This window comes from Prinia subflava, chromosome 6 (assembly GCF_021018805.1).
Source record: "Prinia subflava isolate CZ2003 ecotype Zambia chromosome 6, Cam_Psub_1.2, whole genome shotgun sequence".
Taxonomy (NCBI): domain Eukaryota; kingdom Metazoa; phylum Chordata; class Aves; order Passeriformes; family Cisticolidae; genus Prinia; species Prinia subflava.
The window spans coordinates 15,190,930-15,217,224 of NC_086252.1; the positions used below are offsets into that span (position 1 = coordinate 15,190,930).

Consider the following 26,295-nt stretch of genomic DNA (forward strand, 5'->3'; position numbering starts at 1 on the left):
TTTTGGCCAGGAAGCCACTGTCTAAGGCAGCCAACTGATTTCAAACATGTTTAAAGTGATAGGCCAAGAGCTGATTCAACTAAACTAAATATACTATCAGTTTTCAAAATTGTTCCAGACCTGCTGCTACACAACCACACGGAGCCAGAATATGAATGCCATCTGTGGCCTGCTGAGTAGCCACTGCAAGCTGGAAAAGCATCTGAATGCTACAGTGCTCATTCTTTATTTACATCTACAAAGTAATCTGAGTAATCTGAAATCAAATCTTTAAGACTTTTTCCCCTGCAATATCCTGTGTTCAAGTATCCTATGATAACAGCCCTTAAAATCTGCAGCCATAGAATCACTTGGGAAATTATGTAGAAAAAAAAATTAGTGAGAAACAGGGATTGGAAGAAACAAAGAGTAAAAAACTCTAGAATGAAGGTGTATAAAGAAAAGAGTAAATAAGATTTTGGCAAAAACTCATCTCCAGTCCTGTTCAAATTGAAACTAATAGATTTCTTGCTGATTTCAAGCGCAGTAACACATTTTCTGATATGCCAGAGTATTCTCTCTTTTTTTTTTTTTTAAAGGATCATTTTACCTTTCCTCCTCTGTCATATGCTGATAAACTGTGGTCTGTTGACACAACATAGTCAATTCCAAATCCATCATTTGGGTTCTGAACAAATTTAGATTTCTCCTCACCACTTGTAGCTCCTGGAAAGTATTCTGGGGAAATAAAAATATAATAATGAATTACATGGGAAAATGAATTAAAGTAAGTTTGGATCCTGTAACCACATCTGCCCAGATGAGCCCTTTGAGTTAAAAGCACCTCAGCAACTTCAGCATATGATGGAAGCTGCATTTTGTGCCTTCACAATGACTCAAGAAAACAGCATTTTCAGCTGTATCACACAAGCAAATTCATGAAAGTGTATTTAGATTAATTCCTTCATAACATTATTTGCAGAACAAAGACAAGGAACTGCCCAAAGTTAGCACTATCTGTAACATATTTAGGATGTTTCTTTGTATTTTATTTTGACTCAGAAGCACTCCATAAACAGGGTCACTTACTTCATAGAGAGGTAGAATGGATGATCTCTGAGTAGTGTAACCAGTGGCAGCTGAAAGATCCTGACCCCTCAGCACTGGGTACTAGGGGGAAGAAACAAACAATTTGAAATGGGAATGGCATCCTCTCGAATGCACAGACACTCCAAAAGCAGCCACAGTTGAAACATAACCTTTCGGGCACAGAGATTTCTGCAGTCCATGGAAATATTGTGTTACAAATAGGCAACCTTAAAAAATGGCAGCACCACTTCTTAACTGACACACGTACACCAAAGCTCAGCAATGCAAGTGTGCTGCTGGTGAAAAGCCAAATTAATCCTGTCTGACACAGTGAGTAGAAATAAAAACTAACTTTTTCTGCACAAAGCATTTTATGCTTGAAAACTCAGTATACTGTCTCAATTGTCTCAGCTGATGATGCAAAGAAAAATTCCAAAACCAGAACTGAGCAAATTAAACTGTGTCCCATTTTGAAATCGTGATTACAGTCAAATTTGCCATGGGATTTTCTTCAGTTCTTAGTTTGGGGAATTTTTGTTCATTTTGGTTTTTCATCTCACTTTTTTGCCTACATCCAAAGAGCCCAGCTTGCTAATGATCTCTCGTGGAAACAAGATTGCTGAAGAATTTCTATTTGCATGTTGCAACAACATATGGAGCAAACAGATAAAATCCAGGGGGTTGTTACATGTACAGACACAGCACAACAAAGAACAGTGGAAACAGCAAAAAATGTTTACCTTCTCAAACACGAAAAAGACAGCTTGTCCAACATAATTTTGAAAGAATTCAAAGGACTATTGATGTGCCATGGAAAATCTGAAGCACATTCATTCATATAGAGAAGTTTTGTTCCAACATGATCACATCAAGGGGATGGGTTTATTTCTCCTCTGCCAGCTTTCTCTGTTCCCTGTTCTATCAGCAACTTATCTACTTCTCCTTATTCCTTCTTAAACTCAGAATCATATATTTAAACATCTCAACTTTTTCTTCAGCTATTGAGTATGCTATGTGCCAAACTCCATCTCTGCTGTAGGAAAAAGCAGGGAATACATACCAACCTCTGCTGTGAGAAGGACCAAGCCCCCAGAATGAAACTAGTTCAGACAAAACATACTGGAAGAAGAACAAGTGGGCTGAATATTGTTATTCCAATGCCCTTTCTTTGTTGCTGTTTTTTGACTGAACCAGCTTGAGTTCTGGATGTAACACCGAGGTTTCTTTCTCAGCAGGTTTAGTTAGCACGGTGTGTGTGGTAGAAGCACTGAGCACACTGTAACCTTGCACAGATCAAGGCTGCAATTGGCACACATGAGAGAATTCTCTATAGAAGGTTCAGTTCTGCAAACACTTTCTGCCAGGCACACCATGAGCACCACCTTGAGCAATGGTTGACTGAAAACACAGGTGACCACAGATGCAGAGCTGGCCACAGGACCAGATCTTGCTTTAGAGCTGATAGAACAAAAGGAAGACTGCACTCACCTCTAACTTTTGACAAGTGGCAAAGTTAATAAAGTAAGAGGGGTCTAAAAGCCCACTACAGCCTACCACCTGCAATATGGTGCAGCCAGTGCATGTTTGCTCTTGGGTTAAATGCACAGACGTTTTAGGTGTACAACTGAATAGTATTCACTTATTCATCCATAGATCAGCAGACTCTGTAACAGCTCTGCCCACACAGCCTCCTGCAGGATCCTAAGTTGGATCACTACCTAAGAAAACAGCAGAACCAGGTTGGCAGGGGAGGAACAGCTGGCAATCACGAGAGGAGGAGCAGAAGGTGCAGCAGAAATTGGTAACATTTACGTGCTTGCATTCTCAAGCATTTCTTCTTTGAGTGATGAGATGGACAAAATTTCACATGCTCTGACAAAACCAATACTTAATAAAAGACTGATGGTATCAAGAACATGTTGGCTAGCTTGAGTTGTAAGTGAAAAAGATTGGCATGAAAAGGCACAGAAACATACAGAGATCAATCACTGACATAATTATTGAAGCTTTGTGACTTGTAAGCAAAAAATACATTTTTAACAGCTTGATGAGAAGTATGTCAAAGAGGAGAGAAATCAAAGAATTGACTAGACCATTGTGTGGTTCTACAAATATGTACTTTTAAATCTAAAGCTAATGATTTTAAATAAAATAAAATAATAGCTGATAAAGAGTACACTGTTCCTCTCTTCCATCCAAGAATAACCATAAAAGCTAAAAACTAAAAAATACTAAAAAAAACCCCAGTCTGGGTCAACTTCAACAAGAAAATATTAAATGCAAAAAAAGTGGAGCATTGAAAAAATGATCATAGAATATACTGACTTGGAAGGGACCCACAAGGGTCATGAAAGTTCAACTCCTGGCCCTGCATAGGACAACCCCAAGAGTCACACCATGTCCCTGAAGTGAAAAGCTTTTTCTTAATATCTAAACCAAAACTCCCATCTTTGAACACTTTAAACTTGCCTCTTTAAACAGAAGCTCCTAGCGCAGTAGCAAATCAGACTTGAACAAAATATCTTTTTGTTTCTCATCTGTTGAACTACACAAAGGAACATTCAGGTTATCACCTTGGTTTGGTAAGGATAAAATATGGAGCCCCTTTGTCCAGGGGCAAAACCAGGCTTGCTCTTACCTGTGAGAGGTTCTGCAGAGAGTTCCTGATGTCATGTAGGACCCTGCGTAGCTGCATCTCCACAGTGGAGGGTGGGTTCATGGCAAGAGGACGATGAGGAACCCCGTGCCTCGGGAAGAAGGGACAGCTGAAGGGGGAAAGCATGGCGCTGAAGGAAGAGCTGGAGATGCTTGGGACACTGTGGGTGCTGAGCGTCCTCATGTGCTCGCACAGAGGCCTGTCCTGCCACTCTGTGGGGAGGGAGTGCAGGGAGCACGTGGACTGGGACATGGCTGCTGGCATGTGCAGGGGACAGCTCTGTACCCTGGTGGGACTGAGCTCCTCAGACAGCCTGCTGGGCCCAGCCTGGGGCACCTCTTTCTTGGAGGACGAAGGCGCAATAAACAGTGTGGATTTGCACACAGGATGGCTGGAGGCTGCCTCATCCTCACTCCTGTCATTCTCAGGCGCTGCTTTCTTGTCCTCCTCCACTTGTGTGTACTTGTAGGTGAAAGAAGGAGGACTGCAGAGAGTCTCTTTTCCTGGAGTTAACTGAACATTCACAGAGGACACCACTTTCACTGGGTTCAGCAATGCAGTTGGAAGAGACTGAGAGCGCCTTAGAGGATAGCCCGACTCGGCAAACCAGAGTCTCTGCTTCCTCAGAAGATCTTTCGACTTCAGCAGAGTGCACCTGGCCTTGGAGTCAGGTGAGCTCATGATCCTCATCTCAGCTCTCTGCAAGGCAACCTGAACTCTGTCCACAGATGATGTGGAGGAGCCACCACCTTCCAGAGACCGCATCGACTTGAGGATGTGGTGCGTGTGATACTGAGGAAACTCAAACACACTGCCCTCCTCCAGCAGGTCTGACTCTCTCTGCTCACTGGAAATGTCTTCCTCTTTAGAGCTGGCCTCTCCTTGGACTGTCTCTGATACATGAGATGACTTGCTTTCTTGTCCTTGATTTTGTTCAGTTTTACAGTCACTAATTTTTCTGTCTTCACTCCTTCTGCTATCAGAAGATGCTCCTACCTTTCGTCTCTCTACTTGAGAGATAATATCCTCTTCATCATTGTCAGAATCCTCTTCCTCCTCATCTTCCTCCTCCTCCTCCTCAAACTTATCAAAACAGGGCAGTTCCTTGGCTATTGGCGTCTTCTGCTCCTCGCTGTGCGATGTCACAGTTGTTTCACTGTCACAGCTGTCAGCACTGCTTCCCATGCCCTGCAAAGACTCCTGAACCTAGGAAAGATACGAGACAGCAAAGCAGTGAATGTACTGGAGACTCCACTGCTGCCTCCTCAGGAGTCAGGCCAGGAGTCCAAGAACACTTCATTGGGTATTGGGGCAGGGAGCAGAAAGAGAAATGCCCTTACTGTGTAAGAAAAACAGTGAAGGAGATACATTAAGAGTACAATGAAATATGGCACCAAAAGGAAATTTTTACTTTTCTAAAGAGAAAATTCTTCACACGCTCCTTTGATTTGACAATAAATTCCATATTGTAAGAAGAACAGAAGTGGCAAAAGAGTATGAGTGAAAAGAATGCAGTGCTAGTATTTTAGGTAGTGATGACAAACAGATAGCTGGGCCATGGTACAAGGCATTTCCCATTTATAAAGGTTCACAACACTGAAATGAAAGGTAGCATTAGGAAACAGAGAAGTGAGGAGAACTGCAGACTGTAGTGAAACTGTGTTACAGGACAACACCAAGAACGGGAAAGTCAGTCTGCCCATAAACTCAGCCTGTTTAATTAATGCATTGCTGAAGACTGAGAATATCGCATCAGGATGTTAATCTCAATTGAAGACCACATCCACTACTATTAGCCCATCCTTCCTTTCTGCTGATACTTCTTCCCCTTTTCATTCTAAATCACAGTTTAAACCAGAGCACGTAAAAAATGGAGTTGCTAATTTAATAGGTAACAAATGGCAGAAAAAGCATCTAAGAGAAAAGAAAGTTCACCATAGCTGATGTATGAACTAGAAATTTTCCCACCTCTACTTTCTGCAGCTTTCACTGCCATTAGTATATGTATTATTAGTTCCTTCTAAAGAGACTAATGATGTTTGTCAGGCAATAGTTCCTTCACCAACCATCTAGAAGATTTCAGCCATGAAGGTCATCTTCAGAAGTACATATCTAACATTGCACTTACTGGCACAGGCACAAATTATTGTGAAAGAATGTGCAGGTTCAGATGTTTTTCAAGTAAATGGCACTAAATGAACAGAAGATTATAATGTCTAGGTGAAATCACGCGGGCTACAAGTCTGTCTGTGTCCTAATCCTCCAGCACACTGTTCAATTATGAGTAAGGCATAAGAACTTGGATGGAGAATTCTGGCTTCTTTGGTAACATGAAACCCCACTGCAGAATACCCTATCTCAACGTCAAAATCTCCCTCAGAAATCTCAGTTTTCAAAGTTAGAGGTGAAAGGTAATATGGTTCAAATTCTGAGTTCTCTCCTGAGTTTCAGAGGAAGGCTATGGGTGCTAGAGTCAATAATTTAACAGTAGATGGCACTAAATTACCATACTTCTAAGAAACAATATCTACTCCTCTGTATCCCCTTCATCTTTTCAGGGGTTCTCTTCACCAGCTGCCAAGTTCCCATTTCCCCTAGCTGCATCATTCACCCGTGTTCTCTGAATTCAGCTCAGCACCTGGTCTGAATAAAGGAGTGATGGTGGCAGGGGAGAGCCTTGCAACTCCACGGCACAAACCTCGTGCAGTCTCAAAACACCTTTTCAAAACAGCATAATAGAAAACAGAAAAAGCTCTTCCCTTCAGAGCCAACACAGAAACTCCAGCAATATTCCAGTGAAGGAGTACTTAGCTTCAGCATACCTTTAGTGGGCTCTTAATCAGGTTGCAACCAACAAAAAGATCAGGAGTGACCAACTCTCCTCTGAGTCACCTCCTAACATGCTGTCAACTCCAGTGCATCCACAGCTCTGTAGAGAGCTGAACATGTCAGATGCTCTTGGCAGGGACTCAGGATCCTTTTTCCCTTTATTCATTATTACCCCCTTTCTTGCTCTTGGAAAGGATTCAGCTGATGCTTAAGGGAGACAAAGACTAATATTTGGCTTTTAGTTTGGTACTCAGTTGAAGAACTATTAAATTGGAAAACCCAGAATTCCAGTACCAAAACAAAAAAAACTACACTGATGGATGTAGAGGGTGGAAAACTCTTCCCAACAGCTTTTAAGGTCCCTGGTGTGCCACAAGGGAGAAACATACAGTAGCATAAGAAACAGTTCAGTGGATACAAGCTGTAGAAATTAAATTGCTGAGGTGCCCAGAATCCCATCTGTTGCTTTGGGCTGTGGTTTAGGGCCCAGGAATAGCTGGCCTTGAGGAGAGGATCTGACTCAAGGCTTTTCTCTGACTGACTGACAGGTCAATCAAGTCATGGCTATTACTGTGTGAATGTTTTAGGAGAACAGCTCTCCAAAATATCAGATCCAATGCTGTGCAAGCATGTGTATTGAGCAGACACCTAAACACCAGGCTGGAACAAAAGCTTTCCCTAAGAGATGAAGTCTCTGGTCAGCATCACAGCAACTTCTGGGACCAATATCAAAGAAACTGGAGCAAGAAAGAGCATGGAAGTGCAAGATCAACTAAAATTAGCCTATCTTCACAGTAAAGCTAGTGTGAAATTGTTTTCATTTTCTGTCAGTTGTTAACTAAAAAAAAAAGAAGGAAAAGAAAGAAAAATATGCAGGGGCGGGGGAGAGAAGAACAAAGAGAGTGGGAAGGTAAAAATGATTTTAAAAAAAATATCAGCAGAATAGCTATAATCTTTCAAAACCTTAATCTCTACCCACTACTGAGACGAATCAACTACCAGACAGTGAGAAAAGATAGACCAAAAACAGCAAACAGGACATACTGAACTTAGAGCTTATTCCAGTCCCAAGTACACCCAGATTAACCTACCAGAAAGGCTTTCAATTTGAACACAGTTCTGTAAGGGACTCGGCAGGTCCAGCTCTGAAAATTATGATTTTATAGGATCTAGACTGACAGTCACAGGAGCAGTCAAACACCAACGTCCCTCCTACCCTCCCCTACACTAATCAGAAGTATTTCAGCCACAGGAAAAGAACCTTACCTGAAGTTGATTGAATGGAGAACAATCTGTAGAGTCCTCAGCGAAGCCACTGCTGTCGGAGTGCTGACTCGCTGTCCTTAACAGCTGATCTGTTTAAAACAACCAAAACCCAACTGTAATTGCTTTACAAATCACAGCCTTTCAAGACAAATCACATTCAATACAAGCTTTCCTTTTACATCAAAGTAACATTAAGTGGATAATACAATTGCTTTTCAAGTTCCACTTTGAACGAAACAGAGAAACTTGTTTGATTCAAGCAAAATTTCTCTGACCCAAAGCCCTATTTGTGGAATTTCAAGCAGCAGGGGAAGAGTGGAAGAGAAACCATCTTTTACATTTTTCCTTCCTGTGCTGTGGAAAAAATCCTCTGCAGACATTGCCACCGTTGGCATTTTCCTTTCACAAAACTGCATCTCTGATTAATTCACATGCTGGCAGTGGAAGAGGCGCTTTTGTGTTGAAAAGTACGGATTTGACACCTGTCCTGACCATGGAGACACTGAAGATCACTGATTTGCTACCAACCCACACCACCCCGTACAGCCAGAGGGACAGCAGCACATGGGCAGAAGCCATGAGGAGGACTCTGCCAGCTGCTGGCCAGGGTGCAGAACACCCCTTACACACCAGCGGGCAATCTGCCAGAGCACATTCCCAGTGCTCATCTATACATGAGAGATAAGATCCTCCTGCTTGCTCCTTTCTACATTAGGTAAGCATTAAAATAGCCTCAAGAGGCTCTAAAACCCTAAGTGCTTCCCAGGAGTGTTTCCTCTAGTGGAAGCACTGCACTCACTAAGCAGCTTTGCAGGGAGATTTCAGCAAGCTCTGCAGCACACTATTGCATGTATATTGCTCCTGACTGCACACAGGCAGCACCCACCAAGTGCAAGGGTTACCTTATGGCCCCAGAAACATTTCACTCAGCATGAGGCCAGCATGGGCAACAACCTTATCTCCCCTTTAGGTCTCAGCAGAAGCATAAAAGCTTGGAAGTGGGAGCAACTACAGTGGCCTGTAGCCCCCAGAGCCCTGCCACCTTCTCCTCTTCACCCTTATGCTAGAGCTTGCTGCTTTCTTGAAGGCTCAATGCAGAATTTTGCCCCACTTAAATGTCATCATATAATGAATCCAAGTTCACAGCTTAATGCATTAGCATGCATTATAAAAATGGTTTTGAAACAGTTGGGTATTCAGAAATAATTTTTTTTAGTATTAATTTTGATAAACATTTTACTAACATGGAATTAAGTAAGAGCCTGCACAGTCTGTGAACACCAGTAGAGGCAAACTGCCCACTAAGCTTCTGTATCAGTGATGTCACACAGCTTTTAGGGAGTGCCTTTCAAATTGTGCTGCTGTTCTGTTATCATGGTAGCTACAATATCCTGCGATGACAAACAACTTTTCTACCTCAAAACAGACATCCCCACCCAACTCCCAGTAAAGACAATGGAAATTACTTCCCTGAGAACTGGATCTTATTAACTGCCCAATACAACTAATACAGATGAAAGAGCATGCCATGAACAGCTTGTCACTACAGCTGAGGCTGGAGGGGAGTTGTTACCTTCTTCAAGGTGAACAGTTACCTATTTTTGTTGGCAGACACTTTGGCCTCCTGTCTGTCTCTTTTTGTATATGGTGAATTTTAATTTAAGAGAAAAAACCTACTGGTGAAAGCCTTAACCTGTCTTAAGAAGGAGAGCCCCACTAGTTCAGAAAAAGCAATTCACCAGTTTTCAATTCATCTGTTTTCATGCCCATGAACTTCACTACTGCTCAACAGAATATTGACCTGCCCTTCTATTTCCTTCTCAGTCAATATTTCCTTTTCAGCTGTCAAAAGGAAAATTACATCTATACGTTTTCTCAAATCAATTCTTGGTCTTCCCAGAGACACAGTACTAAAGTTAAAACCGGTGTTTCAGATAATTTTCCATAGCATCAGTTATTTATGCACGTGCTTTGACAGCCTTACAGGACAGATACTGCCAGGCAAGGGATCAGCCCAGAGCAGTCACTCACACCAGCCTCATTTATCCACGGTAAATGACAGCCACAGTGTGAACAGATTCAGTCTTGGCTCCGCCTAAGAAGACATCCCCTTTATACAGCCATCCCTTGCTTTCTGTGCTACAGAGCTGCTAGGATTTTTTTAACATTTTAAAGCAAACCAGAAGAGACATGTTTTCTGAGTAGTCATCTGCTACCACACCTTACCCTTGTCTTTTGCAAGTTCTTAGGATTCTCCATGACACCACTATGATGTAAATGCAGTAAAAAATTCTAAAGAACTGGAATCTCTACTGAACCAGCAGAGAAATGACAAGGTTTAGTTCTGTAAAGACTGGAAATACCAACTAGTACTCTGGGATATACTGATACCAACTGGTATCCACCCTCCTTGACAATTACTGATGCAGCTGTACAGCCTGCTCCAGAGAACCTGGGTATCTCTCAGATTCAAGAAAACAAGGGGAGAATAACAAAAGACTTCTAAAAAAGCAACAGAGTTACATCTAGCTCTTGATTAAAATGTCTCCTGGCAAAGGAGAATCTTAAGAGAAGGAGTTTGTGATATGGCTCCCCTCTCTTCAGCTCGAGTGCAGCAAACTCAGCACCAAGGGCTGGTTTACAGGGCCAGCCTGGGATGATCCCTTGCAAGGCAATGAACCTTCTGCAAAATGGCACCACTGCACAATCCTGACTCTGCCACCCAAAGCTACAGAGGAAATTTGAACTACTGGGAGGAGGCCAGGGGCAGGATAATAAGGAAAGTGTGGGAGAAGGAACCAGCCATAACAAATAAAACCAGCAGGAACAAGCAAACTCCCATCTCAGTATAACTGAACACAAATTAAACTGCCTCTTGGATTGTTGTTTTAAGCTATATTAAAAAAATCAAACAATATTTAGGCACTGAGTATGTGTAAAAAATGTGTGTATTCATAAATAAACTAAATAAACTGAAAACGTTCTAAACAAAGAACACATGAGGAAGAAACAAGTCTGTGGTTTACAAAATGTGAGAACAGGTTCATCAGAGCATTCCTATCACGGAAATGATTTGTTCATCTATTGAAACATAATCATGACCTACCAGTGGACTGTCAGTCTCACCTTTTCTGCATCACTCAACTGCTCACATAGAAGAAGAGAATAAAGATGTGGAAACTGTCCATGAAGCTTTAACATTTGTTTCTTGTAGCTGCACTATTGGAAAAGCTCTAATACACTTTGTATTTTATAAGATAATTATCAAATTAACCCTCACAACTTAAATATAAAGTATTTCATTATGGGATTAAATATCAGCTGTCCCTTATTTGCATACTGATCACAACCTGTACCCCAGCACTAACGAAATCAGCCCAATAGGGAGCCCTGCTGCACAAACTCTGAGTCCCCTGGGGATTTCCTTGCATCTGCACAGACTCCCACAAATACTAAATCTGTTCCAGATGTTTTCTTCTCACTCCCCCATCTCCAATCTCCTGTGGAGCTGCACTCACAGGGAGCTATAAATACAATAATATATTAAGGACAGGAAGTGCTGATGATGTGCTTTCTTCCCTTTCAAGAACTAAATTTTCAAAACCAATACTGCTTTTGACTATCAACATAAGATGCCTTAAAAGAAACAGGTCTGTGGCTACTCAAAATTTCACAGAACCATGTTGATGGCAACAACCAGACATTCACAAACTGCAGTGTCTTGAGAACACTTTTTCCTCTAGGCATTGTACCTGCATTTGTCTTGCTTTGGGGCACATTTTGGAATGGAAGGTGCTGCTGTATGATATGTCAGTAAGATTTTTGGTTTTGCATTAACAAACCTTTCTACCAGATAACTTTTATTTATAACAGATATGCTTTTTTTTTATGGTGGACATTTATCAGTGCTGTATGTTTGCAAACTAGCTGAAGCGTTTCATTCTTGTGTTCCTAATAAAACTGAAATAAAAAACACACTTTAATTGTGAGTCTAAGCAACAGTAGACTGTGTTGTTCAACCATAATAGTCAACAGCCAACCAGATTATTTCAGTACGAAAGAGAATCTCTTTTATTTTATTTGAATACTTTATTTCTTATTAAAGGCCTTCTTAACATGCCTTACAAATCATTATAAATTTCAGAGACAGCATCCACAGTCCTCTGTCTATATGTAAAATGACACTGCAAGGTTTATAATAATCTGTACCAAAGAACACCAACCCTCCTAATTTTCCAAGAAATACCACCACATAAAAAAAGAAGTACAGAAGTATTCCTTCAGGGGAAGCATTCATCTGGAATAAATCTTTTGTTTATGGGTGCTTACACACAGTAGAGGCAAAGCCACTGAAAAAGGTGGGTTTGTATAAGGATTGTCAGCTGAAATCACATTGCAACAGAAGACCTGTGGTTGAATTTCATGCTGATCCCACCTCATGAGTTTGCTAGTGAGAGTGGTATTTCACATTCAGACACAAGGGCCAGCATTTTTAATAAGTGACCATTAACTCTGGATGCCTTCCAGCTTGGTGAACATCCACTCTCTGAGAAAGCAGGCCTCATGCTGGACAACTTGCAAAAACAGAAGTTGGCTACAGTTTTTTTACGTCTTGGGTGAGTTCTCCATCAAATGTTCTCACTCCTGGCAACTTTACTGAAATCCACACAGAACAGAGTCCTAAATTCTTTGCATCTTCCAGGTGAAATAAAATGCTGGTCTCAGCCTAACATTTAGCAAATGTGCCAGCATTGATAAGTCAGATAAGTCCTAGAAAACTCTAGGCAATGCCTGCCTGATAATGAGGTGTCACCACCACTAACCTGTGCAAAGTGTGGTCAGAAGCAGGTGGGACACAGTGCCTGGGAAACATGGCCCAGCACGGCCTGCTCTGTCAGACTGAAGTCCCAGTTCTAGAACTACCTTTCTACCTTGCTACCTTTCAGCAAATACACACGGGACCATCTCACTTTTCTGTGTTATGTGGTGGAAAAAGAGGGTAAAATAACTACTGGGAGCAGAAAAGATGAAATTTTTTTTCCTCCTCCCTGACTGCAGCTCCTGGTTCCTTAAGTTGGTTTTCTCTGAAAAGCTCTCCCTGAAGCTGGAGGCAAACAGGAGACCTGCCCTGTAAAGACTGCACCTCTTTTCATGTAGTTCATATGACTGTCAATTCATGTGTGCACATGCAAATAAGATGATCTCTGTTTCTTTACATAGCTTTTCCTGCCTCTCTTAAGTATCTAGAGATGCTATTCATGTTTCACCAAGAAATTGCATCACATCTAAGCACCTCCCTAAGTGCAATGAGCTCTAGTTCCTCTTTAATTAAACGGATCAGCTACAGAACAGACTGCACTAGCCAATGCTGGGCAAAGCAACAATCACAAAAACCCACCAGCTTTATCCCCCTCCCAAGCCATAAAACACATAAATAAGAATCTGAGATGAAAGCACAAACTAAGTGAACCACAACAGCCAGTGCACAGCGTTTTCCATGTGAGGGACTAGGATTTCCACGTGGGTGTAAGGACACTAGTTTTCTGTGCAGGCAGCCTGCGGACAGAGCAGTAGTGCATAGGAAAAAAGCTGCATGTATCATGCAATTTAGGTTTAAAACAATGTAATTTCAGTTTAAATGGGTATCTTAAATTACAGGATCTACTAAGGAAAAAAAAATCCCACACAATCTGAATTAACATTTCAGGCCACCTGAGCTATCATCAATTATACAGAAGTGAAAACAACCAGTGAGGTTATAGGGCTGTTGTCTTGCCTGTAATTTGGTTGCCACTTTGTAGTAATGTTCTGTGATTTAGCTAAAAAGAAACCAGATATTTTTTATTTCTAGAGAGAAAACAAACTTTAGAAGCTTAAAATATCTGAATCAGCCTTTCAGAGATGGAAGGACAGTCTGCTGTCTCACAGAAGTTGCAGTCTACTCACCTTTCCTTGACTTGGTCACTGCTAGCTGGTGTGTAGCTGAAACGTGAGGTAGATCCCCCTCTGTACTCTGGATCTATCAGGAAGAGGAGATGAATATTTTGTCAGGCCAGCTGGAATATATTCCTGTGCTTAACAGTGCCTAAGCTATACACACTGCACACACAGGAGGAGGTTTGGGTGTTTTTTTCCTCCAAGTGAACAGCCTGTACTGATCGAAGGAGCAAACTGTAATCTCCTTGAACCAACCTGGACCAGGATTCAGCAATGCTCCTGCAGGAGAACAGTGACCCTTGGGCAGCACCTCCCACCCACAGCACAGCACTCCCCTCTGGTCACCCACTGCATGCAAAAAGACCTGGAAATCACATCCTGTGACAACACAGAGCTCTCAGTTCCTCCTTGACAAAACACTAAAATTACTGTGTGAACACGTCTCTGACCACCTTTACACTACCGTCTTTTCCCAGTCAGAACTCCTGACCCTTCATTTGAATATACAGAACAAGTACAATATATTTAGAAAAAATGTATCAGGAGGTCAGCACACATGGACTGCCATCTGCTGCCCCACCAGCTATTTCCTACTAGCCACCATTCCTGCAGCAGAAGGACCCAGACCCAGCCACAACCTACTCCAGACCTCACCACACCACCACTCGTGGAAATAGTTCTTATGTCTTCCAGAACAGAAAGACAATGTATTCAGATCCATGCACGTTTCAACTGGGAAAACTAAAACTACACAAAAATAAATCTTTTCACTCAGTAACTTTGTGAAACATTATTAAGAAAGTAGTTCTCAGGCAAATGTTCAAACAATGAAAAGAGTATGCCTAAAATCTCAACAGGGAGGCCTTTGTTTGGTTCAAACCCTAGAACACGTTCTCTCTTTTGTGTGATCCAGAAAAAATCCTGATGGATCACCCACCAGTCTACAATGCACAACTCCCCAGTCCAACTATCCCCAACCTTTCCCTCTAATGGGCTGCCAGCCCAGTTTCAAAATTATCATGCAATGAATTTATCTCCATTTTTTATCAACTTAAAAACGTAAAACTCAAGATACTGATGTTGATAAACCAAAATTAGTATTTGGCTAAAGAGGTTATATTTGCATTTATATCATGTGTGTAGCAGCCACAAGAGTGCATTTTCTTAGTGACAAGGGTTTTGAGGTGTACTTGGCCTGAACTTTTCACCATTAGTAAGTGAGCAGAACTACTTTTGCACGATAAACCTAGAGGTTTCTGTTCCTTTAGGAGATGAAGGCTGTACCTAAGGGGTAAATCCTTATTTCATCCAAGTGTGGGGAAGCACAGAAGGGGCTCACCATTCAAGATTAGGAAAAATTTAGTTGTTTTTTATTTTTAAACAAAGAGCAGCAAGTAATCTTACAGACACTTTAATAAAATTGGCCTTCTAAGAAAGGTGTCCTGATTTTCTCAAACCTCCCAGTTTCTGGTGGCTAAATTTGCAGCTTTCCAAAAGGTAAGCCTCTTCTCATTTAAACACCATCCACCTCCTGTCCTTGGCTGGGAGTCAGCATTCCAGCCGCATCCACAGCGCGGTGCAGCTCCTCAAGCACACAGAAACTCCTTCCCACCCCTTCAGCCAATATTCATGCTGCTGAGTGACCTTCAGGACTGTCACTGGCCACCTCAGGAGTGGCTGTTTGGGGGAAATCCTGCCCTGACTCACTCCTACAGCAGCTATCTTCACAGCCACAGACTTCCGAAGGGCACGCAAACCCCCCAGGCATTCGTAAGCATGGAAAGAACTTCCTTGATATATCTGTCATCTTTCTTGTGCATGAGAATGCACTCCAAGCCAAGCTGGGAGAACGGGGAGGAGTTATTGTCACTGTTTCTAATACAGCTCATTGTTCATTACAGCCCGCTTAGAGACGCACAAAAATAAAATCAGGCTGCCAGGAATTGTTCTAAAATGTCTTCAGCAAAACTGAATCCCTCCCTCCCAGGCATCTGTAGGCAGTTGATAAGTATATACTATATTGCATAAACAAAAAAGTCACCACAATCCCATCCCACATCATATGCTGTCTTGCCAAAACAGCTGTGTTTATGCCTGGCATCACTGCACGAAGTGTGTCAACCAAAACTTCACAAACACATGGCACTTGCACAGAATTCAGCAAGTCTTTACAGTCCAGCTTACTCTGAAGGAAAAATCCACCCCTTTTTCTTAATATACACACATGTATATACATGTACATAAAATACATTAATTGTTTGAGTTTTGCCCTAAGGTACCAAAAATGGATTTCTCCTCTGAAGTAGGCAGCAAAATGCATTGCTGCTCAGTCCCTTCCAATTGTGCCAATGCAAACATTTTTTAGCTACACAACAAGCTGTATCAAGAAAATTATCTGGCTGAAAACTAAGCCAGGAAAAAGAAATAAATCAAAATACACTGGGTTTCTTTTTTCCCTCTCAACTGGACTAGTCCTTTGTTCTGATTCAGTATGATGGCCACACAACATGTGGGGTAGGACACACTGGAATAAACAAGTGCCAGGAACCACAAGAGGCTGGATTACCTTGCTTTTTTGCTTAATGAGTGCCTTCAGCCCAACATTAGGTGATCTAGAAGAGCTTGTCATGACAATATGACAACAGACACAGTATCTACTAAACCATCACTTCATCATCCGCTGTAAAATTCTGGGGTTTTTTTATTCACTTGCTTTCTTCATTTCACTAATGAAACCACAATATCCTTCATTTTATACATCTATTTCACATAGACAAAAAATTGCTGAACTTTTAACTTTTAACAGTCACATTGAAAAGTGCCCACAAAAGCATCTACTCATTTAAGAATTTTAAGACAGTTCCTACAATTCAAGCTGCAAGTCTAAACAAAAATTGCATTCTTGTAGGCTGCAGGTTTACTAGCCTAATGAGCAAATCACTTACAGGGACCTGGCAATTAAAATTCCTTTGGGACAATTATCAATATAAAAATGGATATCTGCATATATGAAGATGTTAAAAGACAGCTAGCACAGAATTTGTAATTAAGCCATTGCCAAAAGTCATGTTACAGTGACTTTCAATGTGGTAATTTCCAGAGAACAAACAGATCAACTTATAGTAGATCGTTATCGAAACCGAAAGTTGCACAAGATGAGCACCTCGTGCTTCATGAAAGCCACTCCTCTGTTCCATTGCAGCAAAACTCTTGCTTTATTCACAAATTTATCTCTAATCAACGTCAATTAATAAACTGAATTTACTTCTAGGCAACAAAAGTAATGATTTCTAATTAACAATTTAAGTAAAATAAGAACTAAATACCCGAGGTTTTGCTGCATACACAGCCTAACCTAGATTTACCTACACAGGGAAAACTTCCTAGGAGTTATGCCAATGATAGCAATTACCTGAATTTGATTAAAAAAAAAAAATGAGAACTTTCCCACTGACTTAGGTACAACAGCAGCAGCAGCAAGTTACTTCATTAAGAGGATCAATTAGAGCTGCCTGCAACTGCTGAGAAAGTGCAACACTCAGAGAATTTAAAGTATTCCTGGAGAAAACACTGTCAGCTACACAGGAGGGAACATTCCCGTGCTGGCAGACAGGGAGTTATGTAAACTGTATGCACAAAGCAAGTCATGTATCTTCACTCACCTCCTCCATCTCGAAGGAGTCCTTCTGCTGCAGCATCAGGCTCATGACGGACGGGTTTGCCAGGGGAGCGCAGGGGTCTCTCCCTGGCAGTGCTGTGGACAGTCTCTGTGTCAGGACACTGCTGTCAGAGGTGCTGGAACTGCTGCTGAGGCCTGGAGAGTCCAAGAGGCCGGGTTCTTCGCATGGCCTGTCCTGGGCGCTCGCCAACCTGTCCCCCTGCCCGTCTGCTGGGGACACAGGACCCTCTGGGGCACCGCCAGCCATGGCAGGGAGGTGCGCAGGTCTCTCCGCGTGCGCACCCTTTGTCTGGCTGCTGGCTGTCTCCTCCGTCACAGTAGCCAAAGAAGAGGGACAGTCCTTCTTTTTAGGATGTTTTGGCAATTTCGATTCATTTCTAACATCGTTTTCCTCACTCCCTCCTTCAGCCGGACTTTTCCCTTTCTCCACAGGCGAAGGGCTGGAGGCGCCGCTGCCGTCGGCTTGCTGCGTGCCGCACAGATTGAGCTTTGACAAGGTCTTCATCAGCCGGCTGGCCGTATTGCTGCGGTGCAGAGGGGGAGGGCTGGACGCCTCTTTGCTGGAAGACACTGAGTTCATACTACCGATTTTCTGCAAAGGAGTCCCAGAGACTTGAGAATACAGAGAAGAGAAAGCATTGGCCACAGTAGTAAGCACTTCAATCTGACGAAAACGACCTGCACAGGAATGAAACACAAGGCACATCTGAAGAGGGAATTTTGATCATAATCTCTGCCCAGCCCCACAAATCTCCTCCTACTTTTATCAGAGGCCTCTGAAGCTGAATGAACACCTCCTAGGCCTGTAACATGAAAGTGATACCCTACTATGGAAAAAAGAATCTTTACTGAACACACAAGAACAGCATGCAAAGTTGTCCCAAAGTAAATAAGTGGCATATGTGTGTGAATGCAAGTTTAATTACAGAACGCTAGAAAGGAAGTGTTACTCGCATTGCTCTCTCCATCTACAACTACAAAAGGACAGCTATGCCCTCATTTCAGCAGCACTCATTACTGATCCAACAAAGCTCCTGTCCAAGTCAACAGAAATACTGCCCCAGATTTCAACAATGACAAAAATAGGTCACTGCCACCCAGAAAAAAAAATCCCACCCAGGGACTGAAGAACACCAGAAACAGAGGGATATTGCTATTTGTTTCAGTTCTCTAAAGCTGCAACAGAAGAGAAGATTAGAGTAAGAGATGAGAATGATACAAACCAGAAGGCAGCATACCTTACAGGATGCCTTCTATTTCCCTCCCCCACTACAAACCCTTCCACCTACCCCAAGGAGTACCAACCTGGTGGTCACCTCTTGCCTATTTTAGACCAAGCAAGAGTTTTATTGTGAATTCTGAATGGAATGTGGCCTTTGGGCTGTAACAGAGTTTTGCCAGAATATGAGATACACACCTCTTTTGGGGTTGTTTACGTAGTTAATAAGCTCATAAATAAACTGTGCTTTAAAAACATACTTACTTGTTAAAGCAAAACTTGGGTTTTCCACTTCCATGCGCTGTATTTGGGCATTCAAAAACACTTTGATATCTATCCCTCTGGCAAACGATGCTGAGTTAAAAAACCTCGCTGGAATTTTTGAAGCAATATCTGGTTCATCTCTTCCAAACCCAAGGTTATAGAGCACCTCTTCAGGATCTTCCTCATAAAGCTCCAGTAATTCAGAAACGCTAGACAAATGAAAGATGTTAACCATCTACCTGTCTCCTTTTAAGATACAGTCCCTTCTACCAAACTGCTAACTCAGCCCAGTAACCACTTTGGTTTATTGAACTTCTGACTCCTGCAGCTCAGACTAGTCTTGGAAATAACTGTGGAGATCTCTGCATCTAAAGTTTTCAATCCCATCATGAGAGCCATTGGCCCAGACACATCACAGATCCAAGCCTGTAATTTCTAAAATCAGTCCCATTCTGCGGAGCTCAAGTTTTACAATGCCATTAAAATTTCAGGCATTTTTAAGGTTTAGGTCCATTTGTTAGCATTTACTGAAAGCCACAACTAAAAACAAACAGAAGTTTTTAAAGCAACCAAGTGAAAACTCCCTTCTCAGCTACTAAATGCAGCAATGCACATAAAACAAGCCCAGTCCATTTAACTGAGAAACAGACCTTTTAAGCATTGTTTTACCTTGAAACAGTGGCGCTGCTTTTTCCAGAGCCGGTGGAGTTCATACTTCTGCCCTTCTGATGGAACTGCAGCCTCCTGTCCTTTGCCAGAGCACCATTGCTGTCAACACAAACAGAGAGGAGCCCTGTGAGAAACCTCTTTTGTTCAGGGACTCAATTCTCTGTCTCGCCGCAGAGCTAACCTGCCAGCACTGCTGAATTTCTCTTTTCCCCTTCAGTGTTATCTGGTTTATTTTAGCCATGTCATTTACTGAAATACAGGAACAAAAGCAAACCCTGGCCACCTCAGTAAAAATGTACGCAGACAGTACGAATTTGGAGGCAAGTGCGAGCTGAGAAAACAAACCCTGATCTGCCCTTGCTGCCCCACCCTCGCTGTTCCCACCCTCCTCCAGTAAGGAAGGCCAGCCTCGGGTGAGCTGTCCTTGCCTTTTCCTGCCTCCCCTGGGCAGCTGTCTCCTCCAGCACGATCACCTCCCCATGCAAGGCACCTCTCCTGCCTCGGGTACCCTGCTCACCAGCAGGGCTGCCTCCTGCCCGGACCTGTGGGGGAGCTGCAGAGGCTCTGGGCAGGGGAAATGGAGCAGGACCAGCTCCAGCCCACACTGCTGGCCAGTCTCTTTCCCAATCCCAAACTATTTCTTCTGCATCTGGAGAAGCTGCCTGAGCCTGGGTTCAAACATACTTTTACTGTCAGTCTCTCTGGGGAACAAACTGTTTCCCCCTAGAACAGAACCAAGAAACCAAAGATGGAAGAGGATTCACCTAAGAGTGTATATTTATTTATGGAGCCCAGCTTAGGAGGAATACAGAGGATGCTTTCCACAGGGGCTGTGCAGTATTTGCTGAAGTCTCAGTGGGATTTTAGTTTCAGCACATTTTATTTAGAGGCTCTAACCATCCCTCTTGCCTCAAAGTCTTTTTTTCCTGCTCCCAAAAAACATCTGCTGTGACAGGCAAAACTAATTTTCCCTTGAAATTTCTGAAACAGTGAGAAATCAGTGAGGCAAAGAAGGTTAATCATGCTATGTTGCTAAGATTTGTCATTTCTGTTTTCCTCCTGCTACTCCAAAATCTATGTCAGGTCTTCTGAAAGAATAGAAATCTAATTTTTTTTTTTCTGCACCTCCTAATGACTCTGAGTTATCCAGATCGTTTCCTTCACTCTCATGTAAACAGACATGAGCAGAAGAGCTTTAGCTCTGTGGCAGCCCCCATGACTTCCATTGCCCATTTGCCCACTGCCCCTCAGTATAAATACTCCTCTGAAGTAAACACAAAAAAAGACGCTTACCATGTTTCTGTTTGGGTATCACTCCGTAGATGATTAGCTGTAGAGAAAGAAGAAGTTGTTATATCCAGACCTCTTGAGAACTACACTTCTCACAGTCAGTATGAAGAAGCAGACCGTGAGCATGTTGACCAACAGTCCTGCATAAACCAGATTTTACTTCTTCCATATAAATGAGATTGTCAAGGGTTTCTAGTACATGGCTGATACAAAAATGATCTGGTTTATTAAAGCTCTGTCTAAAATTTAATCTCATATGGACACTTGTTTACATACTGTCATTAAACTTATTACTTGAAATTTAAATTGTGATAAGCTGGTAATTATAATATAAACCATTTATTGCTTCACAACTGAAGACGTGATTACCAGCTGCAGGGCTCCTCCTGGGTGGGAAGGGGAGGAGGACCAGCAGGCATGCAAGGATTGTTCCAGCAGAGAAGGTAGAGAATATAAGAAAGGCAGCTGGCCCCACAGCCAGGCGCAGAGACTATTTGCTCATCTTTTCATCAAGTGGGGCAGGGCCCTGGCTGCCTGAGCTGTGCAATGCATGGACAAGAGCTCAGTGAAGCCCTGGGTGCTGATGGGGCCAGCAGACGTGCTGGGAGCTGATGGGGCTCAGGAGGGAGGCTGCCTGCCAGGTACCAAGTGCCTGGTCAGCAGGCTGACAGGGAAGTCAGCCCTTTCTGCAGCTGGATCACACGGGAATGTTCCAGGCAGCATTATTCTTTCAGAACTGAACCTCAGACCTAAACTACAGGTTCCCCAAAGAGGCAACTCAGCATTAACAAATTGCCCCAGGAGACAGGTGAGGAACATGTGTGTGCGGTAGCAGCCCACAGAATCAGCCATGGAAAGAGTGAAGAGGTGTCACAGGGAAAAACCTGCATCCCAACCCACTGCGCCAGCAGGGTAAAGTCAGCAACCGCCAGCAAAACGTGGAAACCTCACAACGTCCCTCTTGGATTCAGAGGCATCACAAAGGAATGCATGCAAAGGAATGCAGCCAAAACACAGATCCCGCGTCTCTTCTTTTTAATATTCTTGCCTATAACATGAAGGTAAAGCTGTCTGTAAGGATTATCCCGTTGAACAGCTGAAGCATAGGTTTTAGCAGCTCAGCAGTGGGCTGGGTTAGGGCTCCCTGCCCCACGCCCTCTGCACCACTCAGGGCCCTGGCTTGTGTCTGGACTCGGGCAGTGGTGGCTGCACAAGGGCAGGCCATTCATGCCAGCCTCAAAGGGGCTGTCTGTCTGGCAGGGCACGCAGCACTGCTCCAAGCAGCTCTGTTGTCCCCTTGTTCTTGGATGGGAAACAAAGCCCAGCAGAAACATCCACATCCTTACCCAGAAAAATCAACCAGGAATGCTAGTACTGGGATCTTTTCATCTGAACAAGCTAAATCATGCTAAAGACCTATAAAAAACAGAAGTCCTTGGAAATTATAAGGAGAAAAACTGAAAAGAAAAAAGCGACATGATGTACTAAAATCCACTGATTCTTGTGTTCTTGGTCATATGCTCAGACCCTTGGATTATCTTTATACAGAAACTTTTCCTATGAAATCTTTGTACTACAGGCAATCTAATAAGTGGAAAAGATTGTCAATAGGAAAATTTAATTCTATTTAATCTATTGCAATAGAAGACTCCTTTACTGCCTTTCCATCATTATCAGATGAAGATCATTACCAGATAAAACTTTTTTCCTTAGAAGTCTTAAACCTCTAGAAATTAAAGATACTTCCTTCCTCCAGACCTAGTCTCACTACTCTGACACTACAGGCAAGTCCAATGTGGAAGGAAGGGGCTTTCTATCAGTTCCAGCACTTAGCAAAAACTTTAATTCAAAAACATTAAAAGATAACTGGGAGAGTAGTTTTGTCCTTTTTTTTAACACTGAAAGCAGATAATGTTTTATATCCCTTGTCCTACAGATAATCCCAGGACCTGGTTTGTGAGAATTTTTTTTCTGCTATTTTACTACAAGATGCTGCTGTTAGAACAGAATCCACAGTGCTTTTTCTAGTTGGTTTATGGACACCTCTAATCTATGATCAACATCAACATCAAGGCTATGATCAACAGAAGCCTTTTTTACAAAGTCCACAGGGAACAGCCACATCTCCTTCCCCCTAAAATAGGGAAGAGAAAGAAAAGGCAAGCAGCTAGCAGCAGAAGAGTGTATATTGTGGTTGATCCAAAATACTTACTCAGCTTTGGTGCTTTCAAATTTTAAAAGCACTTAGCTCTTAATGGGTTTGCCTCTTGGCTGACAGAATTTCATTCCTCCTTTCAAAAGCTCACACATGCCACTCCCAAGGGATTCAGTGGAAGTGGGGCATGCATGGCTGCCAAGAGTAACCCATGGACAAGATGAGCAAGTAGGAGAAATCATTTTCTCACAACCTTGGTAAGTGCTCCAGGCTGTCCTGTCATCATGGGCATTAAAATGAGAGGGCAGAAGCAAATTCAGGGTTGCTCTGACCACTGGGTCAGAGATCCAGAATGTTTAACTCTAGCAATGGTCTAAATAACTTCAAAAAGCAAATCTTTCTGCATTTTTTTGTGTGCTTAATCCTGATTTTCTAGCCAATGCTGCTCTTCAAAATAAAAATGAGATGACTGAGTATAATTTTTTTGCTAAAAAGAGTCATAACCTGCCACACCCACCTTCAGCTCCCAGGGATAAGTCATCTTCAAAACTTCCTCCATTTCTCACCAGCATGCCTGAAAACATACAGTTAGCACTTCAACAACTAGAATGCTCCAATGTTTTCCTTCCAGCTGCTTATCTAAAGATATGAGCAAGACACTTCATTTGATACAAGAAATAACCAGACTTTATTTACAAAGCCTGCATTACTCATGCAGTTAAAAATGCATTAAGAAGCTAGAAGTTACATTTCAGAACACAGCCAATGATTTTGAAAGGGAACAACAAAAGGGAACACTGCTTTAGTTTTGTGCTCAGAAACACCTCCAAGTCAACGTGCCAGCAAATTAACTCAAGTGGGGACCTGGAGGTAGCACTCAGCACATCTGTGCCTTCTGCTGCTGCCTTATCTGTCCTCCAGACATCTTACCAGGAGAATCCAGAGTCTGAGTCCACCTGGGGCATTCCCCTCTCACCTTCCTGTACCAGATTAGGAGCTGAAGTGAAGACTCCAGGCCCAGCAAGTAATTCCTCTTCACCCTGTCACTACCTGCACATTCCCACTGTACTTTGAACTTTAGTATTTGGACCTGCTCAGATAGTAAAATTTTCAGGCGTGGCAACCACAGTTATTAGAGGCAGAGACTGCCTAATGTTCACCAGTCTGGAGACAAAATCACCTCCCTCTTTTGCACATCTGGGAGTTTTTTTAGAGCTTACTAAGATCTCCAGAAGGACTAATTCAGGTTCTTTCCCCCCTTCTCCAGTTTCTCGGGCACAATTGCTCTGCTGTGAGAATAACTCTGCAACACTGACCCGGCTGTGGTTTTTACTGCTGCTAAAGACACCAGGTTTCACATGAATGTCCTTGAAAACGCAGTTTCCAGCAAAAGAGATTTCAGTAGGTAAAGCCCTTCCTTACCCTTCAACAGAGGATTGCTTTGCTCATCCAGGGAGGCTCCCAGAGGCGTTCTGAAACCACAGAAGAGATTAACACTACTTAAAAAACTTGCTGCTTCATGTCCTTCCTTACAGCATGTAACAAGCTTGTGATAGCAGCAGTTGTCCCTCCCTCCCTCCTTCCCTCCCTCCGCCCCCAGAGAGCACAAACATCTGACAACTGGCAATAACTTCCTAAACAATTCCCAGCCCTCTAAATAAATACACCTTGCAGAGAAAAACAACAAAACTTAATAACTGCAAAGCCCAAACACCTTCGGAGCAGCAGCCCCTGCTGAGGATGGACTTCTCAGCAAAAAACCCAGAAAAAATGAGCATGAATTTTTGAACGGATTAATTCAATCTCATTTATGCAGCAAAAACTGCTACCATTTTTCTACACCTTTAAAATTTCTTAGAGGAAGAGGTGAAAAGTTGTAGTTGATGATGAGGAAGGATCAGGGGGAATCAAGATAAAAAATCTTGACAGCTATGTTAGCTGTCACGTGCCAGTTCTGAAGCTTTATAGGCTCCTCACGCTAGTTCTTTTTTGGATGATCCCTTCCATAGCTGTTTCCTGAAGGGCAAGGGATTTGCTGAACCTCACGGTGCTTGAAAGGAGCAGCAGAAGCGTCACAAATGACAGGTCCAATCCCACTCTGCGTTCACACTGTATTTGTTGACACTAGCTAGATGTTTCCACATCTTGTCTCTCAGACAGGTTTAACCAAAGCCTTGTCACTTTTAAATAGCACAGCATTAACTTTCAAAGCTCAAAACAAATTCAGAAATATAATACTCATAACGAAGGAGAAAGCAGATGATTTATGTGCCTACATTATGCATGTTTCACTTGGATTTTTAATCAGACAAACATATAAACCTGCCCAAAGACCTGAAAGTAAACAGAGCTCTGATACTATATTTATTTTGGTGCCATAGCCAAATTAAGCAAGGAAAGTTTGCATCTGCTTTCTAACAGACCTTGCACTTCACAACCTTATTTTTCTTTCCCTCTGAACAGAGCTCACTCTCTCCAGATGCTGCCTGCTGATAGGGAGTAAGCTCACTTCAACACGCCTTTCGCAAAGCAGAGCAAAGCCCGGCTGTGCTGAGACTCCAAGGCAAACAGCCAGAGCATCCCGGTGCACGAGCACATTCCAGCACACAGCACACTCTGCCCAGGCTCAGAACTCCCCTATTTCTGTATCTCTGTCCAGTCAGAGTCTGAAAAAACTTAGCATATATTGTCTAAACCTGCCACGCTACAGGAAGCCTTATGTTCTGAGGTAATAACCATGCTGGTTGTTTACCAAGGCTCAGATGGGTGCACTCCCAACCTTCTCCCTCTCCTGCCCTGGTGGCTACTGCCATACCTCTATGTTTCGATGTAGAAACTTGCTGGCATTGACTTTGACAGCCAAGGTCAGTGCTGCATGCAGTGGCTGGCAGAAAGCAGTAAAAGCATCCATTAAAGCTGGCATTTTCCTCTAGAAATTGAGTCTGTCACCATTACAGCACATTAGCAGCTACCAGAAAAGCATCCTTGTCCACCACGCCTTGCTGCCCTACCTGCACTGCTGCACACAGCTGCCATACACTCCTGCCTCTGAAGAACTTGCTCTGAAGAACTAGACAAATCATGAGTTTAGACAATGGACAAGTACCACAAAAGTCCTTTTGGACAAGAGCCTGATAGCTCTGCCTTTCTGCACCAGGCTGTTCCCTCCAGCGAGGCCCATGGCTCTGTCTCAGAGCAGCCCTGTGCCCTGGGGATGTCAGGGCTGGGGGACCCCTCCCCTGGCTGTGTCCTCAGGATGGGGT

The 26,295-nt window shown here is 42.8% G+C and overlaps 1 protein-coding gene across 1 annotated transcript in view; it reads right to left on the reverse strand.

Moving 5' to 3' along the window:
- Positions 1-26,295, reverse strand: part of ITPRID2 (ITPR interacting domain containing 2) — a 39,835-nt gene that overhangs the window by 9,506 nt on the left and 4,034 nt on the right. Inside the window, exons 4-14 of the mRNA XM_063400406.1 lie at positions 24,455-24,504; positions 23,550-23,606; positions 20,881-20,917; positions 19,588-19,686; positions 18,919-19,127; positions 17,419-18,113; positions 13,766-13,838; positions 7,820-7,908; positions 3,707-4,930; positions 1,069-1,149; positions 590-717 (exon numbers count right to left, since the gene is read on the reverse strand). Coding sequence (XP_063256476.1) covers positions 590-717; positions 1,069-1,149; positions 3,707-4,930; positions 7,820-7,908; positions 13,766-13,838; positions 17,419-18,113; positions 18,919-19,127; positions 19,588-19,686; positions 20,881-20,917; positions 23,550-23,606; positions 24,455-24,504 — 2,742 coding nt within the window. The remainder of the gene's footprint in view (positions 1-589; positions 718-1,068; positions 1,150-3,706; positions 4,931-7,819; positions 7,909-13,765; positions 13,839-17,418; positions 18,114-18,918; positions 19,128-19,587; positions 19,687-20,880; positions 20,918-23,549; positions 23,607-24,454; positions 24,505-26,295) is intronic.